At 32.2% G+C, this 16,088-nt stretch overlaps 1 protein-coding gene across 1 annotated transcript; it reads left to right on the plus strand.

The window, feature by feature from the left end:
• The first annotated feature begins 12,114 nt into the window (after positions 1–12,114).
• On the plus strand, positions 12,115–15,339 carry LOC124837871 (RING/U-box superfamily protein). Its single transcript, XM_047313333.2, has 2 exons — positions 12,115–12,365; positions 13,308–15,339. The coding sequence occupies exon 2, from the start codon at positions 13,308–13,310 to the stop codon at positions 15,030–15,032; it is 1,725 nt and encodes a 574-aa protein (XP_047169289.2). The 5' UTR covers positions 12,115–12,365; the 3' UTR covers positions 15,033–15,339.
• Positions 15,340–16,088: the final 749 nt, after the last annotated feature.

The raw sequence follows: 16,088 nt of genomic DNA on the forward strand, positions 1-16,088 counted from the left end.
TTCTTTCTTCTCAAACCTCTTTTTTATCTCTAGTTAATAAAATTAATAATTCTTAGATTTTTTTTGTTAGATTTTCTTATTAAACAGTTGAAGAAAATTGCAATTAAGGATATTTGAGTATAAGAAATTTAATTTATTTTTGATGGAAAACCATAACAACAACCAAAATTTTCAAAATATGGAGCTGAAATAATCCATCCAAACTTATAATATGAAGAGAAAAATAAAATAAAATGACAACAATAGGCAAAAGAGAACATCAATGTTTTTAACGTCTCCTCAATGTGAAAGTAAAAGTCCATGTCACTAGTGCAAAAAGGACTTTAGACGTCTGTTATTTTGGGCTTTTAACGTTTGATCTCTGTCCGATGTCTATATGGGTGACGTTAATGAGACGTCGGACCCTATAGGTCAGACGTCGGGCCTATATAGGTCAGACGTCTATATAGACGTCAAGCCTATATAGATCAGACGTCTATATAGACGTCTGATCCATACAGGTCAGACGTCTCTGAGGTTGCTCTTGGTTCATGGGTATTCGAGTTTACAACTTTATATTTTAGTTGAAGAGAATGTATTGTACATTTTTTTTTGTATTGGATGGTTTTAAAAACGTAGTGGAGGGAATTGGAGGAGTGCAAAATGCAAGAAATCGCGCCGAAGAATGCCGCCTAAGGACACGAGAATAACTGCACCAAAACCCAACGAAAACGCATTTTAATCGGTTCAAATGAAAGATAATGCATCAAAGAGTGATGTAATTGGAGTAAAATTAATTTAAAACAGTCCAAAAGTGAGAAAACGAACCTGAAAAGCGTAACCCATAGAGAGAAAACGCGGACGAAGATGATGAACAATGAGTGCGCGTAACGGCTGTCTCGCGTTTGCGGTATTTTAATGCCGACATTTAGAAGTCGATTCCCCCATAACAGACGTCTAAAGGGCTTTAGAAGTCGGTTCTCCCCGTAACAGACGTCTAAATCACTAGTACAATTAAAGGAATAGGCATCGGTTATTTTCAGTCATAAACATCGGTTTGATAACCGAGGCATACGTAGGCGAGGTAAAAAGTATTCGCCTTGGTTCTCTTTAACCGAAGTAGTGTCTAGGATTCGACTCGGTTCAATGAACCGAGGCAATATCAGTTCTTCCAAAATCTGATTCCTTTTGGGAGCCTTCAGATTGGGTATCCTCCGTGAATGTCATTGTTCCGCTCAGTTAGGACTCTCTTTCGGAGAGACTCATTGATCTTGCAGGAAGCAGAAATGGTTGGAGACATGAAATTCTTTGAGCCCTTTGAGCAAAGGGCTGGTGATCGAACCTTCACAGGTTTCAAAATTTGATCTTTCCCATTTTCTTTGTCATCCAAGGAGTCTAGAAAAATCTGCAGAATACCAACAAAGCCTCTTCTAGAAAAATCTGCAGAATAAGTAGAGATTGGAAACGGGAGGACCATGGCGACGGGATGTGAGCCTCCATGTGCGAACAATGAACGGGAAGCCCTAAATCAGAATCGCGCCTCCACCTGCAACCACAATCAGACCTGCAGAAACCAAATTTAACACCATATAACCATCACGCAGGGATCCGATTCAAAAATCGCGCCTCCGGAAGCAACGCGAACTGCATCAACCCTAATCGCACAGCCATGGCAACTCTCGCCACGACGGCGACATGCTTTAGGGATTCTGGTGACGGTGACGCGATTAAGGGTTTTTATCGCAGAGTTGCAGGTTCGGTGATGGTGATGGAAGAAGGTTGAAATGCGGTGGCTGGCGCGAGGGTGGAGAAGATGGGTAGATGAAATTCGCGCCTAGGGTTCTGTTTCTAGATCTGTTTGAGTTTCCCTTTTTGCAAGTGATGGCTGTGCGTGACTTGGAATGGTTGTGCGTTCTCTGGTTGACGACCATGGATGTGCTCATGGCGGAGAAGATGAAGATGGTGGTCGCGGCGTCCATGGAGTTTGGACGAGAACGAAGGCGCTGTGGTGGCGGCTTGCGGGTTTGCGCGTGGTGGTCGGCGGCGTGGTTGAATGGCGGTGTTTGCGGTGACCCTAATGGCTGGTGATGGTGGCGACCTAATGCTGGAGTTTGGTGGAGAGGAGAAATTTTGAGGCGGAGGGAGGCAAAGATGAGAATAGCGAGAGTGCGAGAGAGAAATCATTTGGTTTTTTTTATTTTAACCTAAGGGTACTACCTCAATTTGATTTAAAACCGGTGCCTAAACCCTTTAAGTGCATCAGTTACATAGCAAATTGGTGCCTAAACCATTTAAAATTCATATTATATGCCTCGGTTGGCCTTCTACTCGAGGCATTTCGGTTATATGCCTCGATTATATTATTTACCGAAATGCCACCGCACTTTTATACGCTTCGGTTTCAGTAGAACCGAGGCGTATATAGCGCGTTAAAAAAACATTTTTTTACTAGTGAATGGAGTCAAAAAGTGATTTTTAAATTCCTAGGTTGCGTATTTAGAAGTCGGTTCCCCCATAACAAACATCTAAATGGTAACCGACTTCTAAATGGTTTTAGAAGTTGGAGTGGCGGGATCAAACGTCTAAATGGAGTCAAAAAGTGATTTTTTAAATTCTTGGGCTACGTATTTAGACGTCGGTTCCCCCATAACAGACGTCTAAATGACTTTAGAAGTTAGAGTGGCGAGATCAAACGTCTAAATGGAGTCAAAAAGTGACTTTTTAAATTTCTGTGCTGAGTATTTAGACGTCGGTTCCCCCAATAACAGATGTCTAAAGGGCTTTAGAAGTCGGTTCCCCCAATAACAAGTGTCTAAAGGGCTTTAGAAGTCGGTTCCCTCAATAACCGACGTCTAAATAGAATAAAAAATTATTTTTTTAACTTTTTCGTTTAGTTTTAGCGTATATTCGGGGGAGCCGATGTATATGAATATTTAGACGTCGGACCCCTTCATAGCCGACATCTAAATAATTGTTTTATTTACAGAAAATGCCACCAATAATTTTTTATATTAGATATTCGAGGATCATATGTCTAAAAAGTGACGTGTTAAAAGTCTTTTATGCACTAGTTTGTACACAAATCAATAAATCAAGTTTCATTAAGATTAAATCTAAATATACAAGATAGTCAAATCAAAAGTACAAATGAAGTTATTATAATAAACTAGTATATTAAAACAATAATGCTCTTAAATATCAAAAGTTAAGGATAGAGAAACCCAAAAACAGAACTACTATGTGATATTAATATCTCTAACCTCAGTACCTCTAACTTACGATCCCAACAATAAAATCAAAAAACTATATGTTGCGAAATAAATAAATAAATAAATAAATAAATAAATAAATAAATAAATATATATATATATATATATATATATATATATATATATATATATATATATATATATATATATATATATATATATATATATAATTGTTCGTGTCCATCTTGTATTTGTCTCATGTTTCGTTCTTCATATATATTTTCGTTTAAAATTACGAAAACACCTTTAATTTTTAAGTAATCTTAAAAATTTGTATTGACTTTTTTTGTCATTGATCTCCTAATTTACTTTTAGATAATACATTTGATCAATTTTACTCTTTTATATATCTATTTTACTTTCTTTTATAACATATATTTGATTGATTTTTATTCTTTTATGTAATTATTTTACTTTTATCAAATTATTATCTAATATTCTTATTTGATATTTATACAATTATAATATCATTTTTTATATTTTACATAAGAGAAAAGAAAATATATATCTTTTTAACAATGCATATTTCATAATATCATTATTTGTTGTGATTTTTACTTTTTTTTGTAACAAATTATTTAATTAATATTAAAAAATAGTAAAAAAATGAGTATGAATATACATACATATATAATACCCATTTCTCAATGAGATATATGTGAGGTAAAAATTTCATATCTGTTAAATATAATAATAAATAAAAAAATTTACTTTCAAAATAAAGAATGAGATGATTAAATGTGCACTTTTCCTCTCTTGCCATCCTAAGGACAAATATCTTTTTAATTTTAGTTGACGAATGATATTTACAAGAAAATTATAGTTTTTCTATGATTAACAGAATATTGGTTGAAATAGTTTATAATTGGTTAATAGCATATAGACATAAAGTTGTACCGGGTATAAAAAGTAACATCATAAAAGAAATATTATGTGTATATATATATATATATATATATATATATATATATATATATATATATATATATATATATATATATATATATATAAAATAAAATGTGGAAAAGTCTCTGACTAAAATAAAGGAAAAAAACTTGGAAACATTGAAGTCCCTATCATTATAAAGGTAAATGGGTTAAATGAAGGTTTGGCACTATTAGGTTACGATGCTATCAATGGGACTTATAAATAATATGATGGCAACAACACACTATTCTTTTCTTTTTATCTCTTTCTTATATTTTTAAGTTTTTTTTTTTTTTTTCATTCTATTTTCTATCTCAACACAATCAACATTTAAAAAAATTTAAACACCAACTACTCTTTCTCTCTCAAATATACCCTCATTCAATATTTATTATTTATACATATTTCAAAGATCAAGCTGCTTAGTCTAGAAGTCTTAATATTTTTTTCATTAAATATTTTTAATCTATATATATTAAATAGTTTTTAAATTATAATTTTTTGTGTTAAACTCACTTGATAAGAAGTAAATTATTTATAGTGAATCTTAATAAAATCCAATGCATAATAAAAATGTAAAGTAAAATTTCTGTTGTAACATATTAACATCTGCTTTTAAGGCTAAATACTATCCATTTTAATGAATGCGTATTTTTTTTCTTCTAACAAATTAATTGTATTTCACTCCTCGTCTATTCTATGATCTATTTGAGAGTTGAGTTTAGGGATATGTTTCCCCAAAGTATGTTTATTCCAATAATTTAATACTTTTAAAATAAAATAAATCAGATTATTTATTAGAAAATATTGCTTCAAGAAAATAATCAAATAGTAATCAAATTTAGGGATAAGAAATAATTAGTTATTATATTGATTAAGTTAGAAACTATTTTATAAACGAAAAGCTACTATTATTTAAAATAGAATCTATTATTAATAAAAAAGTATACTTATTTGTGGATTAGAGTTTAAATTGATCACTAACATTAATTATCAAAGTTTTAACTAATTATTACTGATTATAAATGTTAGAAAATAAATCAAAATAAATAATAATAAGACAAAGATAAGGATAAAAAGAAAATTGACCAAGTCATACAAATACTAACAATATAGAAGAAAATTATGAATGAAGAAATAATTAAAAAGAGTCTGAGTTGAAACACATAGAGCATTGTCCTTGAAGAGAAAATGTATTTCACTCCATAGAACAAAACAAAATTAGATGAGCTCCTCTCTCAAGATACAACAACTCGTCAAATCAACTGAGTGTAGCAAAAATATCTTAATATTATGGATATTAATGTTTTATGATCATATAGAACATAAGACTAAAAACACTTTTTATATAAGTTGTTGTGTTTGTTGTATCTTTTTCTTGTATATATAGGTTGTATTGATAAGTAGAAGAGAAAAAATAATAATAAATCTAATTAAAATAAAATAATAAATAGTAATAAGTTTTATTATACTAAAGTGAATCTAATAAAATTAAAAATTGTTCACCCATGAATAACATTTACTCATAAAATTAATACTCCATAAAAATATAAGTAACAATATGATTATTTATTTATTTATTTATTCAATTATATTAAACATTTCTAATTTTAAATTATATCTACAACAGTCTCCAATTTATAGAAATTAATTTAAATCAATAATATTAATTAGCTAAAGTTTTGGTAACTAATCAATAATATATATATATATATATATATATATATATATATATATATATATATATATATATATATATATATATATATATATATATATATGTCAATAATAAATTAATCCAAATATAATTTTAAATAATTATCTCTATGAGAGTTTTTTTAGTGTTTATTTGTAAATGCTAGAAAACATATTGTTGTATAACTTGAAGAGACTTGTATAGTTAATTTGGATAGGTGTTGTGTACTTAATGTTTAGAGAAACTTTGTATAATCTTTTAAACCATAAACGATAGAAAATAATAGTTATAATCTTTTGACAATATTGAAACTCTTTCAAGGTTGCAAAGGAAATCTATACCAAGCATAGGTCGAAGTGGACATATAAAACTAAAAGTGTTCACTTCCCTTCTTATTACTTGAGTTATCTCTCTATGCCATCATCTTAAGGCTTTGCGAACTTGTTTATAGTACTATTGGTAACTCTTTCAACTTCTACTTGGATAAGCTTGCAAAAAGGTTTTCCAAAATATTTTGAAATTGTATTAAGACTTATTTTGTAAAGCAAACATTTTCTTTAAATTCATCTTATCACTAACATCTTTGAGTTAGTTCTTTGTAGTACTCTTTGAGTTAGTTCTTTGTAGTACTAAGAGTAGATCCAAAATATTATAGAGAACAAAAGGAAAACAATCAATAAACTTCTTTTGTTCAAAGGATAAAAGTTTGAATGTTGGAAGCAATTCATAAGTACATTATCAGAGAAGCCCTCAAATAAAGAAGATTATGGATTGATGATAAAACCACCTCCATTTCATATAAAATTCACCAAATTTAGGCAAGTAATTGAGGGTTCAGAGAGAGAAAAGTTTATCCCTCACAAGGAATAGTCTTAAAAGAAAAGAAAAAACTCAATTTTTTTGCTATCAGTATGAGAAATCATGACATTTTCGATCAAAATACCTTGAGATCAAAAAGAGTCGAGAAATACAAATGTTTCACCAGAAAATATATAAAGAAGGTCATAACTAAAGAACCTATATACTCTAAAGATGAGTAGGAAGAAGGTTAGGAAACTTTAAACATTTGTCTCATGATCGATACATCATTTAAACTCTCATAAACCGTGTACGAAGATAAGGTCTATTTCTCTTATATTCATTTATTATAAAAGTTTAGCATGAATTCCTTTAACTCATCTCTTCTTCTCTAATGCATATATAAATTTTAGAGAGAGATAAAATCTTCATCTAAATAAATCAAAGTTTTAAAACAAGTGTTTGATGACTCTCTTTCGAAGAAATATTTGTTGGAGAAAAAATAATAATTAGGTAATGAGAACTAGTGCAAAAAGAGGTCATAACGTCACCATGTTCATGTCCGAAGTAGTAAATTTTGACATTAAAAATTCATGATAATTGTTACTATGGACTCATAACCGACCGAACGGTAAAGGTGCAGAATAGTCGTTCGACCGATGATACCTCTCAGGTCAATGAACCGATCGGTAAAAACAGTCCGACCAATGATACCTCTCAGGTCAATGAACTGATCGGTAAAAACAACCCGACCAATGATACCTCTCAGGTCAGTGAACCGATCGGTTAAATCAGCCGTTAAGGTAATTAATAGTAATAACTATCGGGGAGTTAATGAAAATAATTGTCATTTATTGACAATTAATATTGTCATTCATTGGTGGTTAATGAAACTTAGAGCTCTGATAACTAAATATTGATTACAAGATTATTACGCAAAGTCACTGACTTGAGCGTCGGAGTGTCTTTTGCAGGCACCCTCCCACGCGGTTTGGACAAGGAGAAGAGAGAAGACAACACCCCTGGACATTGGAGCAGACAACTTTGAATGTTTTGGATTAGGGTTCTAAATTCTACCGAAATATTTTGGAGCTCACCGTGGGGCCGATCGGCATTCCCATGAAACCGCGAGAAACCAGACGCGCCGTCGGTCTTGAGGATCAACACTAAGAAATTTCGTTATAAGATGAACACTTGTCAAATTCCACCAACGAGATACGTGTCAGAGGTTCCCTCAGTTTTTCCAGGGAAGCCCCTGAAAAGATAAGCACTTTCTTCCCAAACTATGAATAAGATTTTCGTTATGAAATATATTATAAAATATTGAATATTGAAAAGATAACCACTTTCATAATGCATTAGTCTCTGAATAAAAAGAGATAGCTTTTCGTCCCATGACGTGGCTTCTGTGCAGAGGTTAAACATGTTGATTAATTAAAAATATCATGGTTGATTTTATTTCTTAATTCGTTTTATGACAAATATATGATTTTCTATGAAAGGTTTTACAACAAGAGTAAAAGGTTATAAAAATAACTTCTAAACATATGCCTTTTTTAATTAAGAAACTTTTAGAAAAGTTCATAATGATAAAGAAAAGAGATAAGGAAGCGAAAGATATAGCCCGGACAGACCTTGTTCTCCCTCCACCTCGGTCACAAGCCATTAAACACTAACATCAAATGTAATACATCCTAATATCGATTCTTTATTTTGGTCTTCAAACGTCGCTTGCCTTTGCCTGATCGTCCGACCTTATAACAAAATATATTAATATTAATTGTTTAATGTCATAAATGTGTTAGTCTAGAGTCTGCTGTTCTGTGAGGAATGCTTCCGTAGCTCTCACCTGAGTTTTTTCGACCTAGGGAACCCTTATGTAGCTCCTAGAGTCTTCCGCTTGGTGAGGAACGCTTCTGTAGCTCTCACTTGAGCCTTTCCGACCTAGGGAACACTTCCGTAGCTCTAACCTGAGCCTCTTCAATCTAGGGAACGTTTTCGTAACTCCTAGCGTCCGCCGCTCGGTGTAGAGAGGAATGAAGACTTAAAGTGCATCGAAAACAGACTACCTAATACAACGCGAACTACCTCCCTCAAATCCTCTCTTAAGCTCGTAATAATCCTTGTGCACCTCTTTCAATAAAGAGCTTGCTTGGGCCTGAGGGACTGATGTACTGTATGGCCACCCGGTCAGCCAAGGACCGAGCGGCGGCTGACCGTTCAGCGAGAAAATGACTAACAGGTCTTTAAATTATTCTAAGCAATAATAGTCATTAATGGATAATTAATGACAATAATAGTCATTGATTGACAATTAATAGGAATAAAGTCATTTATTAGTAATTAATGAGTCAAACATAATGGTAAGCTCATTATAATATTTATAAATATAAGTTTGACAAAAAAGGGAGGTAATTTAACTCTAATTACATAATCTTTATTTTATTACAAGATTATTACGCAAAGTTATTGACTTGAGCGTCAGAGTGTCTTTTGTAGGCACCTCTCCCACACCTAGGATAAGGAGAAGAGAGAGAATAACATAACTTGAATGATGAAGCAATGAGTTAGGGGTTCCTACCGAAACATAAGTGTTTACTAAAACTCTATTAAAAAAATTGTTATATTAAGTCATCAATTTGTTATACTTTTAGTTAAATATTTGTCATAAATATTTTTATGTTATTATTACTTATTTAATTTTAAATAAAAAATTAAAAAACTTATTTAAATTTTAATTCTTTTGTGAATTTAAATACTTTCAATTAAATTTTTATTAAAAATTTTATTAAATTTTTTTATTAAATATTTAAAATGTCTATATTTTGTTTAACTGAGTCGTTATCATTTATTGTGATGGAGTAACTAATTAATTTTACCGTCTTAAATATAATACTTTGAACTTAGAAAATTAATTAATAATATTTTAGAATTTTAAAAATATATAAAACAATGACTATTTGTAAAAATAATTAGTATTTTATAAATTTTATTATATTTTATTTAAAATTATTAAATCAAATGATCATGTAATTTTAATTAATGATAAAAGTTCAATTAAAAGTATAAAAATTTTAAAAGTCCAATTAAACAACAAATTTTAGTAAAAACTTTAAACTTGATTAATTTTTTTGTTATATTTTCTATGCATGTATATAAACGTTCACAATACAAAACAATCATTTTATTATAAAGCAATCATAATCTGAATTAACAATGAAACATATAAAAAAATTTGATTACTTGATCAAATCAGATTTTTTAGTTGAAACTTATTATCAAACTTAAAATCATTGCTTAAATTATAACTAATTTCTGTCATACTTTCTAATGTTGAGAGGAATAGAGAAGAGAGAGAAAAAGATGACAGAGGAGACAAAAAAAAGTGTAGTCACTACAGAGTTAATTCCGTTTCTGTCAATTAAAAGGAAGAGATTTGATTTGTGCAAATTATACCACATGGAAAAGCAATACATGTATTTTTAAAAGCAGATACTAGTCAGAAAAAAACCTCCCAATGTAGAGACCAAGTAAGCAATTAAACCTTTAAAAAAAACGTGTAATTAAGTCAGCCAATGAGTCAGCCCGTTTAACCCATCAACCCATGGTGGATCGGACTGGGTTCAAATTTTTTCGACTCGCTAATGAATAAGCGAGGTTGGGTTGACTCGCTAAGTAGCCAACCCTTGGTGGGCCGAGTCAGGTTGGGCTGGGTGGCCCATTTTGACAGCACTAGTATTTTTCACCAATTTTTCTATACTTTGCACTTTTATTTTAGATACACATACTACTAAAATTATGAAAATTTTGTGGTGTATTATTGTATTATATATTGATTTTCCATAGTTTTAGTGGAGGAAAATATTGGCGAAAAATAAAACACACAATTTGACATTTGTTCAGATACGACATACGTCAATTTGACGAACCTAAGATTACATACGTTAAGAGTTTTTTTTAATGTTAGTGAAGATTCACATCTTAAAGGAGAAACATGATTCAAATATTTTCAAATAAATACAACTTTTTACATTTTTTTATCAAAATAAAATGTTTTAGTCCAACTTAAATCTAAAACATTAAGATATTGTATATCTTTTGAATTACTATGCACAAAAAATTTCACTAATTCAAATATTAAGTTAAACTAAAAGTCATGAATTCACAATAACATAATGTAAGATCCAAGAAAAATGTAGTAAATAGAGAATTAAGTGGTTTGATTTTTGAATGTTATTGTTTGTTAATTGGTGTGAAACTTAGGTGTGTCTTATAATTATAATTGTTGTGTTAATTATTTCATGTATTTATTAATAAAGTGCAACACATGATTGGTATATGATGATTGAGTGATATGTGTGTGTGATATTATCAATATAATCTGTTGGCTTGTTAATGGAAGGGTGATTTAGGATTGAATGAATGTGAGTTCAATTATAGGGAGAAAGAGTTAAAGAAAAACTTTTTTTATTTGTATTTTTGCTTAGGGGAAAATTGATCTTTTTTCTTTATTTAATTGGTGTAGAAATTAAATAAGAGAGTGTAAGAAGTAAAATGGGAGTAAATTAAATGAAATAAAATAAAAGATGGAGAGAGAAGGTAAGATAAAAGGGAGTTAAAGATTTAAATAGATTTAGTTTGAAAATTATATTATTATAAATGAGGAGGTATTAGAGATAAAGTTGGGTTGATTTATAACTATTAAGATACAAAGAGAAGGGTGTAATTATGGTTAGAAACTCTAGAAACTCAAAATCAAAGAAAGAAGCAAAGAAGAGAGAAGTTTGGAAGAGAAGAGAAAGAGCAACAAAAACCTTTAGTGCAAAGAAAGATTGATCGTGTTTTGGAATTGTAGATAAAACCTTAGGATTGACCTAGGAAAGTTTACCTTTGTTTTACTTGTTGTTTTATGTCATGAATTATTGATTATTTTAATTGGGTAATTCTGATCTTGATACATAGGTGCATGATTTTGGATATGATTATCTATGGTTGTTGTTGGAAAAAAATTGTATATGCATGGAGATAAAATTTTAACACACTGAATTTTCTTACGAATGTATGTATAATTTTGTTGAATTATCCTAAAATAGAGTTTAATACTAAAGGGAAACAAAGTCATGATAATTTGTTTTATCGTATAAATATACCATATAAATATGGTATGATAAACATGTGTAGAAATTTTGGGTTGAAATCTGTATAATAATAAATTTTAGATGATTCTTTTGATATATTATGTATACATAAGTGTGCATCTATGTATATACAAGAAATATACACATGTACGATGTCTTAAGATAATCGAGACCTTAAAATAATATATTATTTGGGACCTTAGTATAAACTACTCTTAGCGTGTGCAATTTCACGCGTGAGAGAAACAGAAATAACAATAAGTAATTATATTTACAGAACTAAATGCAATAGAAATGCTAACACCGTTAAAAAGGTTATTTACCAGAAACGCTAGAGAAACGGCGTCGTGTCGTGTGGTTTGGGGCGTGTTGACGAGGCAAACGGAGTCGCCGGCTGAGGATTTGATAGAAAGAAAGAAAAAGGTTTCGTTTTTCATGATTCATTCTTCTTCCCAAATCGAAATCCTACAACTTTTTCACTCGAATCTTTCGAATCCCTTTTGAAGTTCCTTCGCTGATCGCTCTCTCTGCTCGCGCTAACCTCGTACTCTCTCTCAGGTCATTTTTCTCTCACTTTGCATCATTTTAACTCGCAATCTGTATGCTGTATAATACCGTCAAAAGTTCTTCCTTTTCACTTCCTCCACATTGCTCTCGCTCTTATCGACAATTTGCGTCTTCTGGGTATTTCGTAATTGTAGTGGTTTAGTTGCGATTATTACACTTTATGATAATAATATTTTATCATTATGTTTTTTAATTGCTTATTTATCGTAATGTTTCGTATTGTGCTTTACCTTTTCCTTAAATCACGCGCTGTCCCATTTCCACCACTTATGTGCATTTAGAGTTAGAAATATTATGAGATAGACCTAAATTTGAACTGGTTAGCATCGTGCTGCCACTGATTGCGAGAGCGGTAATAAGTGATTTTGTGTGATCTTCATTTTCGGTGAAGGTGAGTTTGAAGTGAAGTGATTTTGATTGCCTGATTGAGTACTCTTATTTTGAAAGTAAGTTTATAGTATTAAATTTTCGGCTTAGCACATAAGTTGTTACATATATTTTTTCCAGTTGTAGTTATACGAGAACAAAGTTGATTTTGAAGCATTGTAACCGGACACGTCAATGTTTTCCAAAATCATGTTTGTTCTAGGCAGACCAGTGTCTGGGGAGCTGAAATGCTCCCCCATACTACAAGCAATTCCACGTGCCTACAATCACATTTGATACTTGATTGAGGCTCTGCTTCTGAGTGTCTTCCTTTTGAGCTTAACTTGCGTGATTTGATGAACTTAGAGGGCTCGTTGGTCTGTTGGGTTTTGTCTTTCTTAGATGCAGATTGGTCCTAATTCTAGGTATTGCTAACAAATTAATAATTATCGTGTCTTGCTAGTGCTTAATTTAGATGCCTTGTTATTGACATTTTCTAGCTTGCTTTATTGCCTGTTTGCTTATATATTATTGTCTTTTTTAATCTGGATTTTTATGGGGTTTCAGATGGCTGCGAATTCTGGGAACATGTCATTTGCATCGTCTCAATCTGGTTCACAGGCCCATGGGGATACTGATTCTGTCCACGTTGCAGTGTGTTCCCTTTGTGATAAGGCCCTATCACATGATAATGAGATGGCAAGCGATCTTGCTAGCCATGGTGTGTGCGGCGATTGTAAATTTTTGTTACTTGAAGACTTTGGGAATCATACATTTACCCAAAGTTCACGAAGGAGGCTTAGAGGAAGATTCAGGCACAACAGTTCTGAATCCGTGGATAATAGTTTCTCACAGCAGATCCCTCATGTGCATAGTATGGTGAGACAATATGAATCACTTGCCTCTGGAGAGGATGATCAACTTGTGGATGGTGACACCCCTGCTTGGTCAATGCAATATGTTAGTACACACACTACCCCAAGTGGGTCTAGAAGGTGGAGGCATGTTCTGTCTGACACTGACAGTGATGGTTTTGATAATTGGACTTCTCTTTATGGTGAAAATGAATCAAGTGTGAGTTTTAGACGGTACAGGGTTCCCCATGATGATGAGATAGAGTCTTTCTCTGCTTATGGAGGCGACTCAGATATTTCTATGGATACTCATAGTTTTGTAGGCAATGGACTCTTTAATTTGCCAGATGAGGGAGATGAGGGAGATGAGTTCGATAGTGACACTGACATTGATCCAATGCATGCTGGCCATGGCCAATGGATTTCAGATGAAGATGATGAAGAAGAGGATGCAGATGGGGAGGTGGAGGAGGAGGAGGAAGAAGAAGAAGAAGAAGAAGAAGAAAATGATGATGATTATGATGAAGAGGAGGAGGATAGGGAATGGGAATTAGCTGAGGCTGAGGAAGCTGAAGCCACAGCCCGCCTTCAAATTTTTTTCACCTCAAGTCCAAGTGAGAGCGCAGATCGCAACAATTGGGAACAGAGGTTTAATTCTACTGAATCTGAGGGAATGTTTAGCCATATAATCAGGGATACTTGGCAAGCTTTTGAGGATGTTGATTTACCTCATGGAGCAAACTTTGGGGATTATCTTGATGCTAGACGTTTCGAAGATCTACTTGAGCATCTTGCTGAGAATGACAACTCAAGACGAGGAGCACCTCCCGCGGCCGTGTCTTTCACGAAAAATCTGCCACGTGTAGTCATTGGCAAAGAACATGAGAAGAATGATGAACTAGTTTGTGCCATTTGCAAGGATGTCCTGGCACCTGGCACTGAAGTAAATCAACTTCCTTGTTCTCACCTTTATCACATTGATTGCATTTTGCCATGGTTGAGTGCACGGAATTCATGCCCTCTTTGTCGTTATGAGCTTCCAACCGATGATAAGGATTATGAAGAAGGAAAGCAGAACATTGATGGTAGAAATGTGATCCATGAGAGGCAGCAAATGGATGTAATAGATGATAGTTCCTCTGATGTTTCTGATGGAGATGAGTTGAATGAAGAGAATGGTAGTAGTCAAGATGTTAGCTCAGGTTCTACAGCAATTTCTTCTACAAGAAGAAGTGGTAGAGGAAGATGGCTTTTTCTTGCTGCAGCTCCAATTGTTAGTTTAGTGGGCATTGTTCTTGTATTGTGGTTAGGCAATAACTCTGAAATTGAGGGAAATAGACATCTGGGCAGTCATTACTTATCCGGGCAAAATCAACATGCTTATGCATCTCCAAACCAGAGGGATAGTAGAAGCAGAAGATGGTGGTGCCCATTTTAAGTATTTCTTGAATTGTTTATGAATAATGCCTCCTGATGGCCACTTGGGATGAAATTTTTAACTGACTCATGGCGTGCCATGTCTCCTCACCAATTCAAGAAGACATGTACAGATTTTAGTTTGTAATACCTTATCTGTTTTCTGACACTCTTGTTTCCTTTCTTTCCTTGTTTGTGCTTCAATGACCCAATGTCTGAATATTTGGTGACCTTTCGTTGATGATTCAGTGTGTTGGACTTATATCAGTCATTCAATTGACTGAAATTTCTTAGCTTGGAAAGCACCATTATCGCTACTATTATTATAATCCTATTCATTGCAAATTTTCCCAACTACTGAGTCCACATGTGGCAGGTTTTATCAGCTCCATAACTAATACACACAACTCCCAGTAAATTGAATTTTGCGTGGCTCGTTTAGATTACAATACTGCAGCATTGCTTTTGTTGCGTCCGATTTACACATTTGTTACGTACTTTCTGCCATGGCTGAGGCTAACACCCTCTTTCTTAAAGATTTCTCGCGCTTCAGCTACAGATTGAACTTTCGTTTAGAATTTCAATAACAAATACATAATCTACATTTTTTTCGGAAAACATGATCAAGGAATAATGTTTCTAAGTATACACAAATTAAGTCGACTTATCGAACCCTTGTGGTCCAGTTTTAAACCTTTTGGTCTGATCATCTAAATAATCAAGCCTAATTTTAAGTTTAGATTTATTTATTAAATTAAATAAATGACGGTACATGAACAATTAACCAAGTAACTTAGCATGGTAGGAATCATGTCATTGTATACTTTTTTTTATCAAGATTAATCTTTAGCATAACATTTGCTCCACATTTAATATATCTAACAAATAGAGAAAATCAATTAAAATATGTTTTAAGAAATTTATTTATTTATTATAATATTTAATAATAATTCAAATTATTGCGTCAATTTTTATAAAAAATGCGATACAACAACGTCCATGTTTTCACTAGTTGTCATAAATTCTTAATATATTTTAGATGTGTTTTCACAAACATTTTCATTTTCCTATAAATTAA

The sequence above is a fragment of the Vigna umbellata genome, chromosome 3, assembly GCF_029865625.1.
Source record: "Vigna umbellata cultivar VRB3 chromosome 3, Vumbellata_1.0, whole genome shotgun sequence".
Lineage (NCBI taxonomy): Eukaryota > Viridiplantae > Streptophyta > Magnoliopsida > Fabales > Fabaceae > Vigna > Vigna umbellata.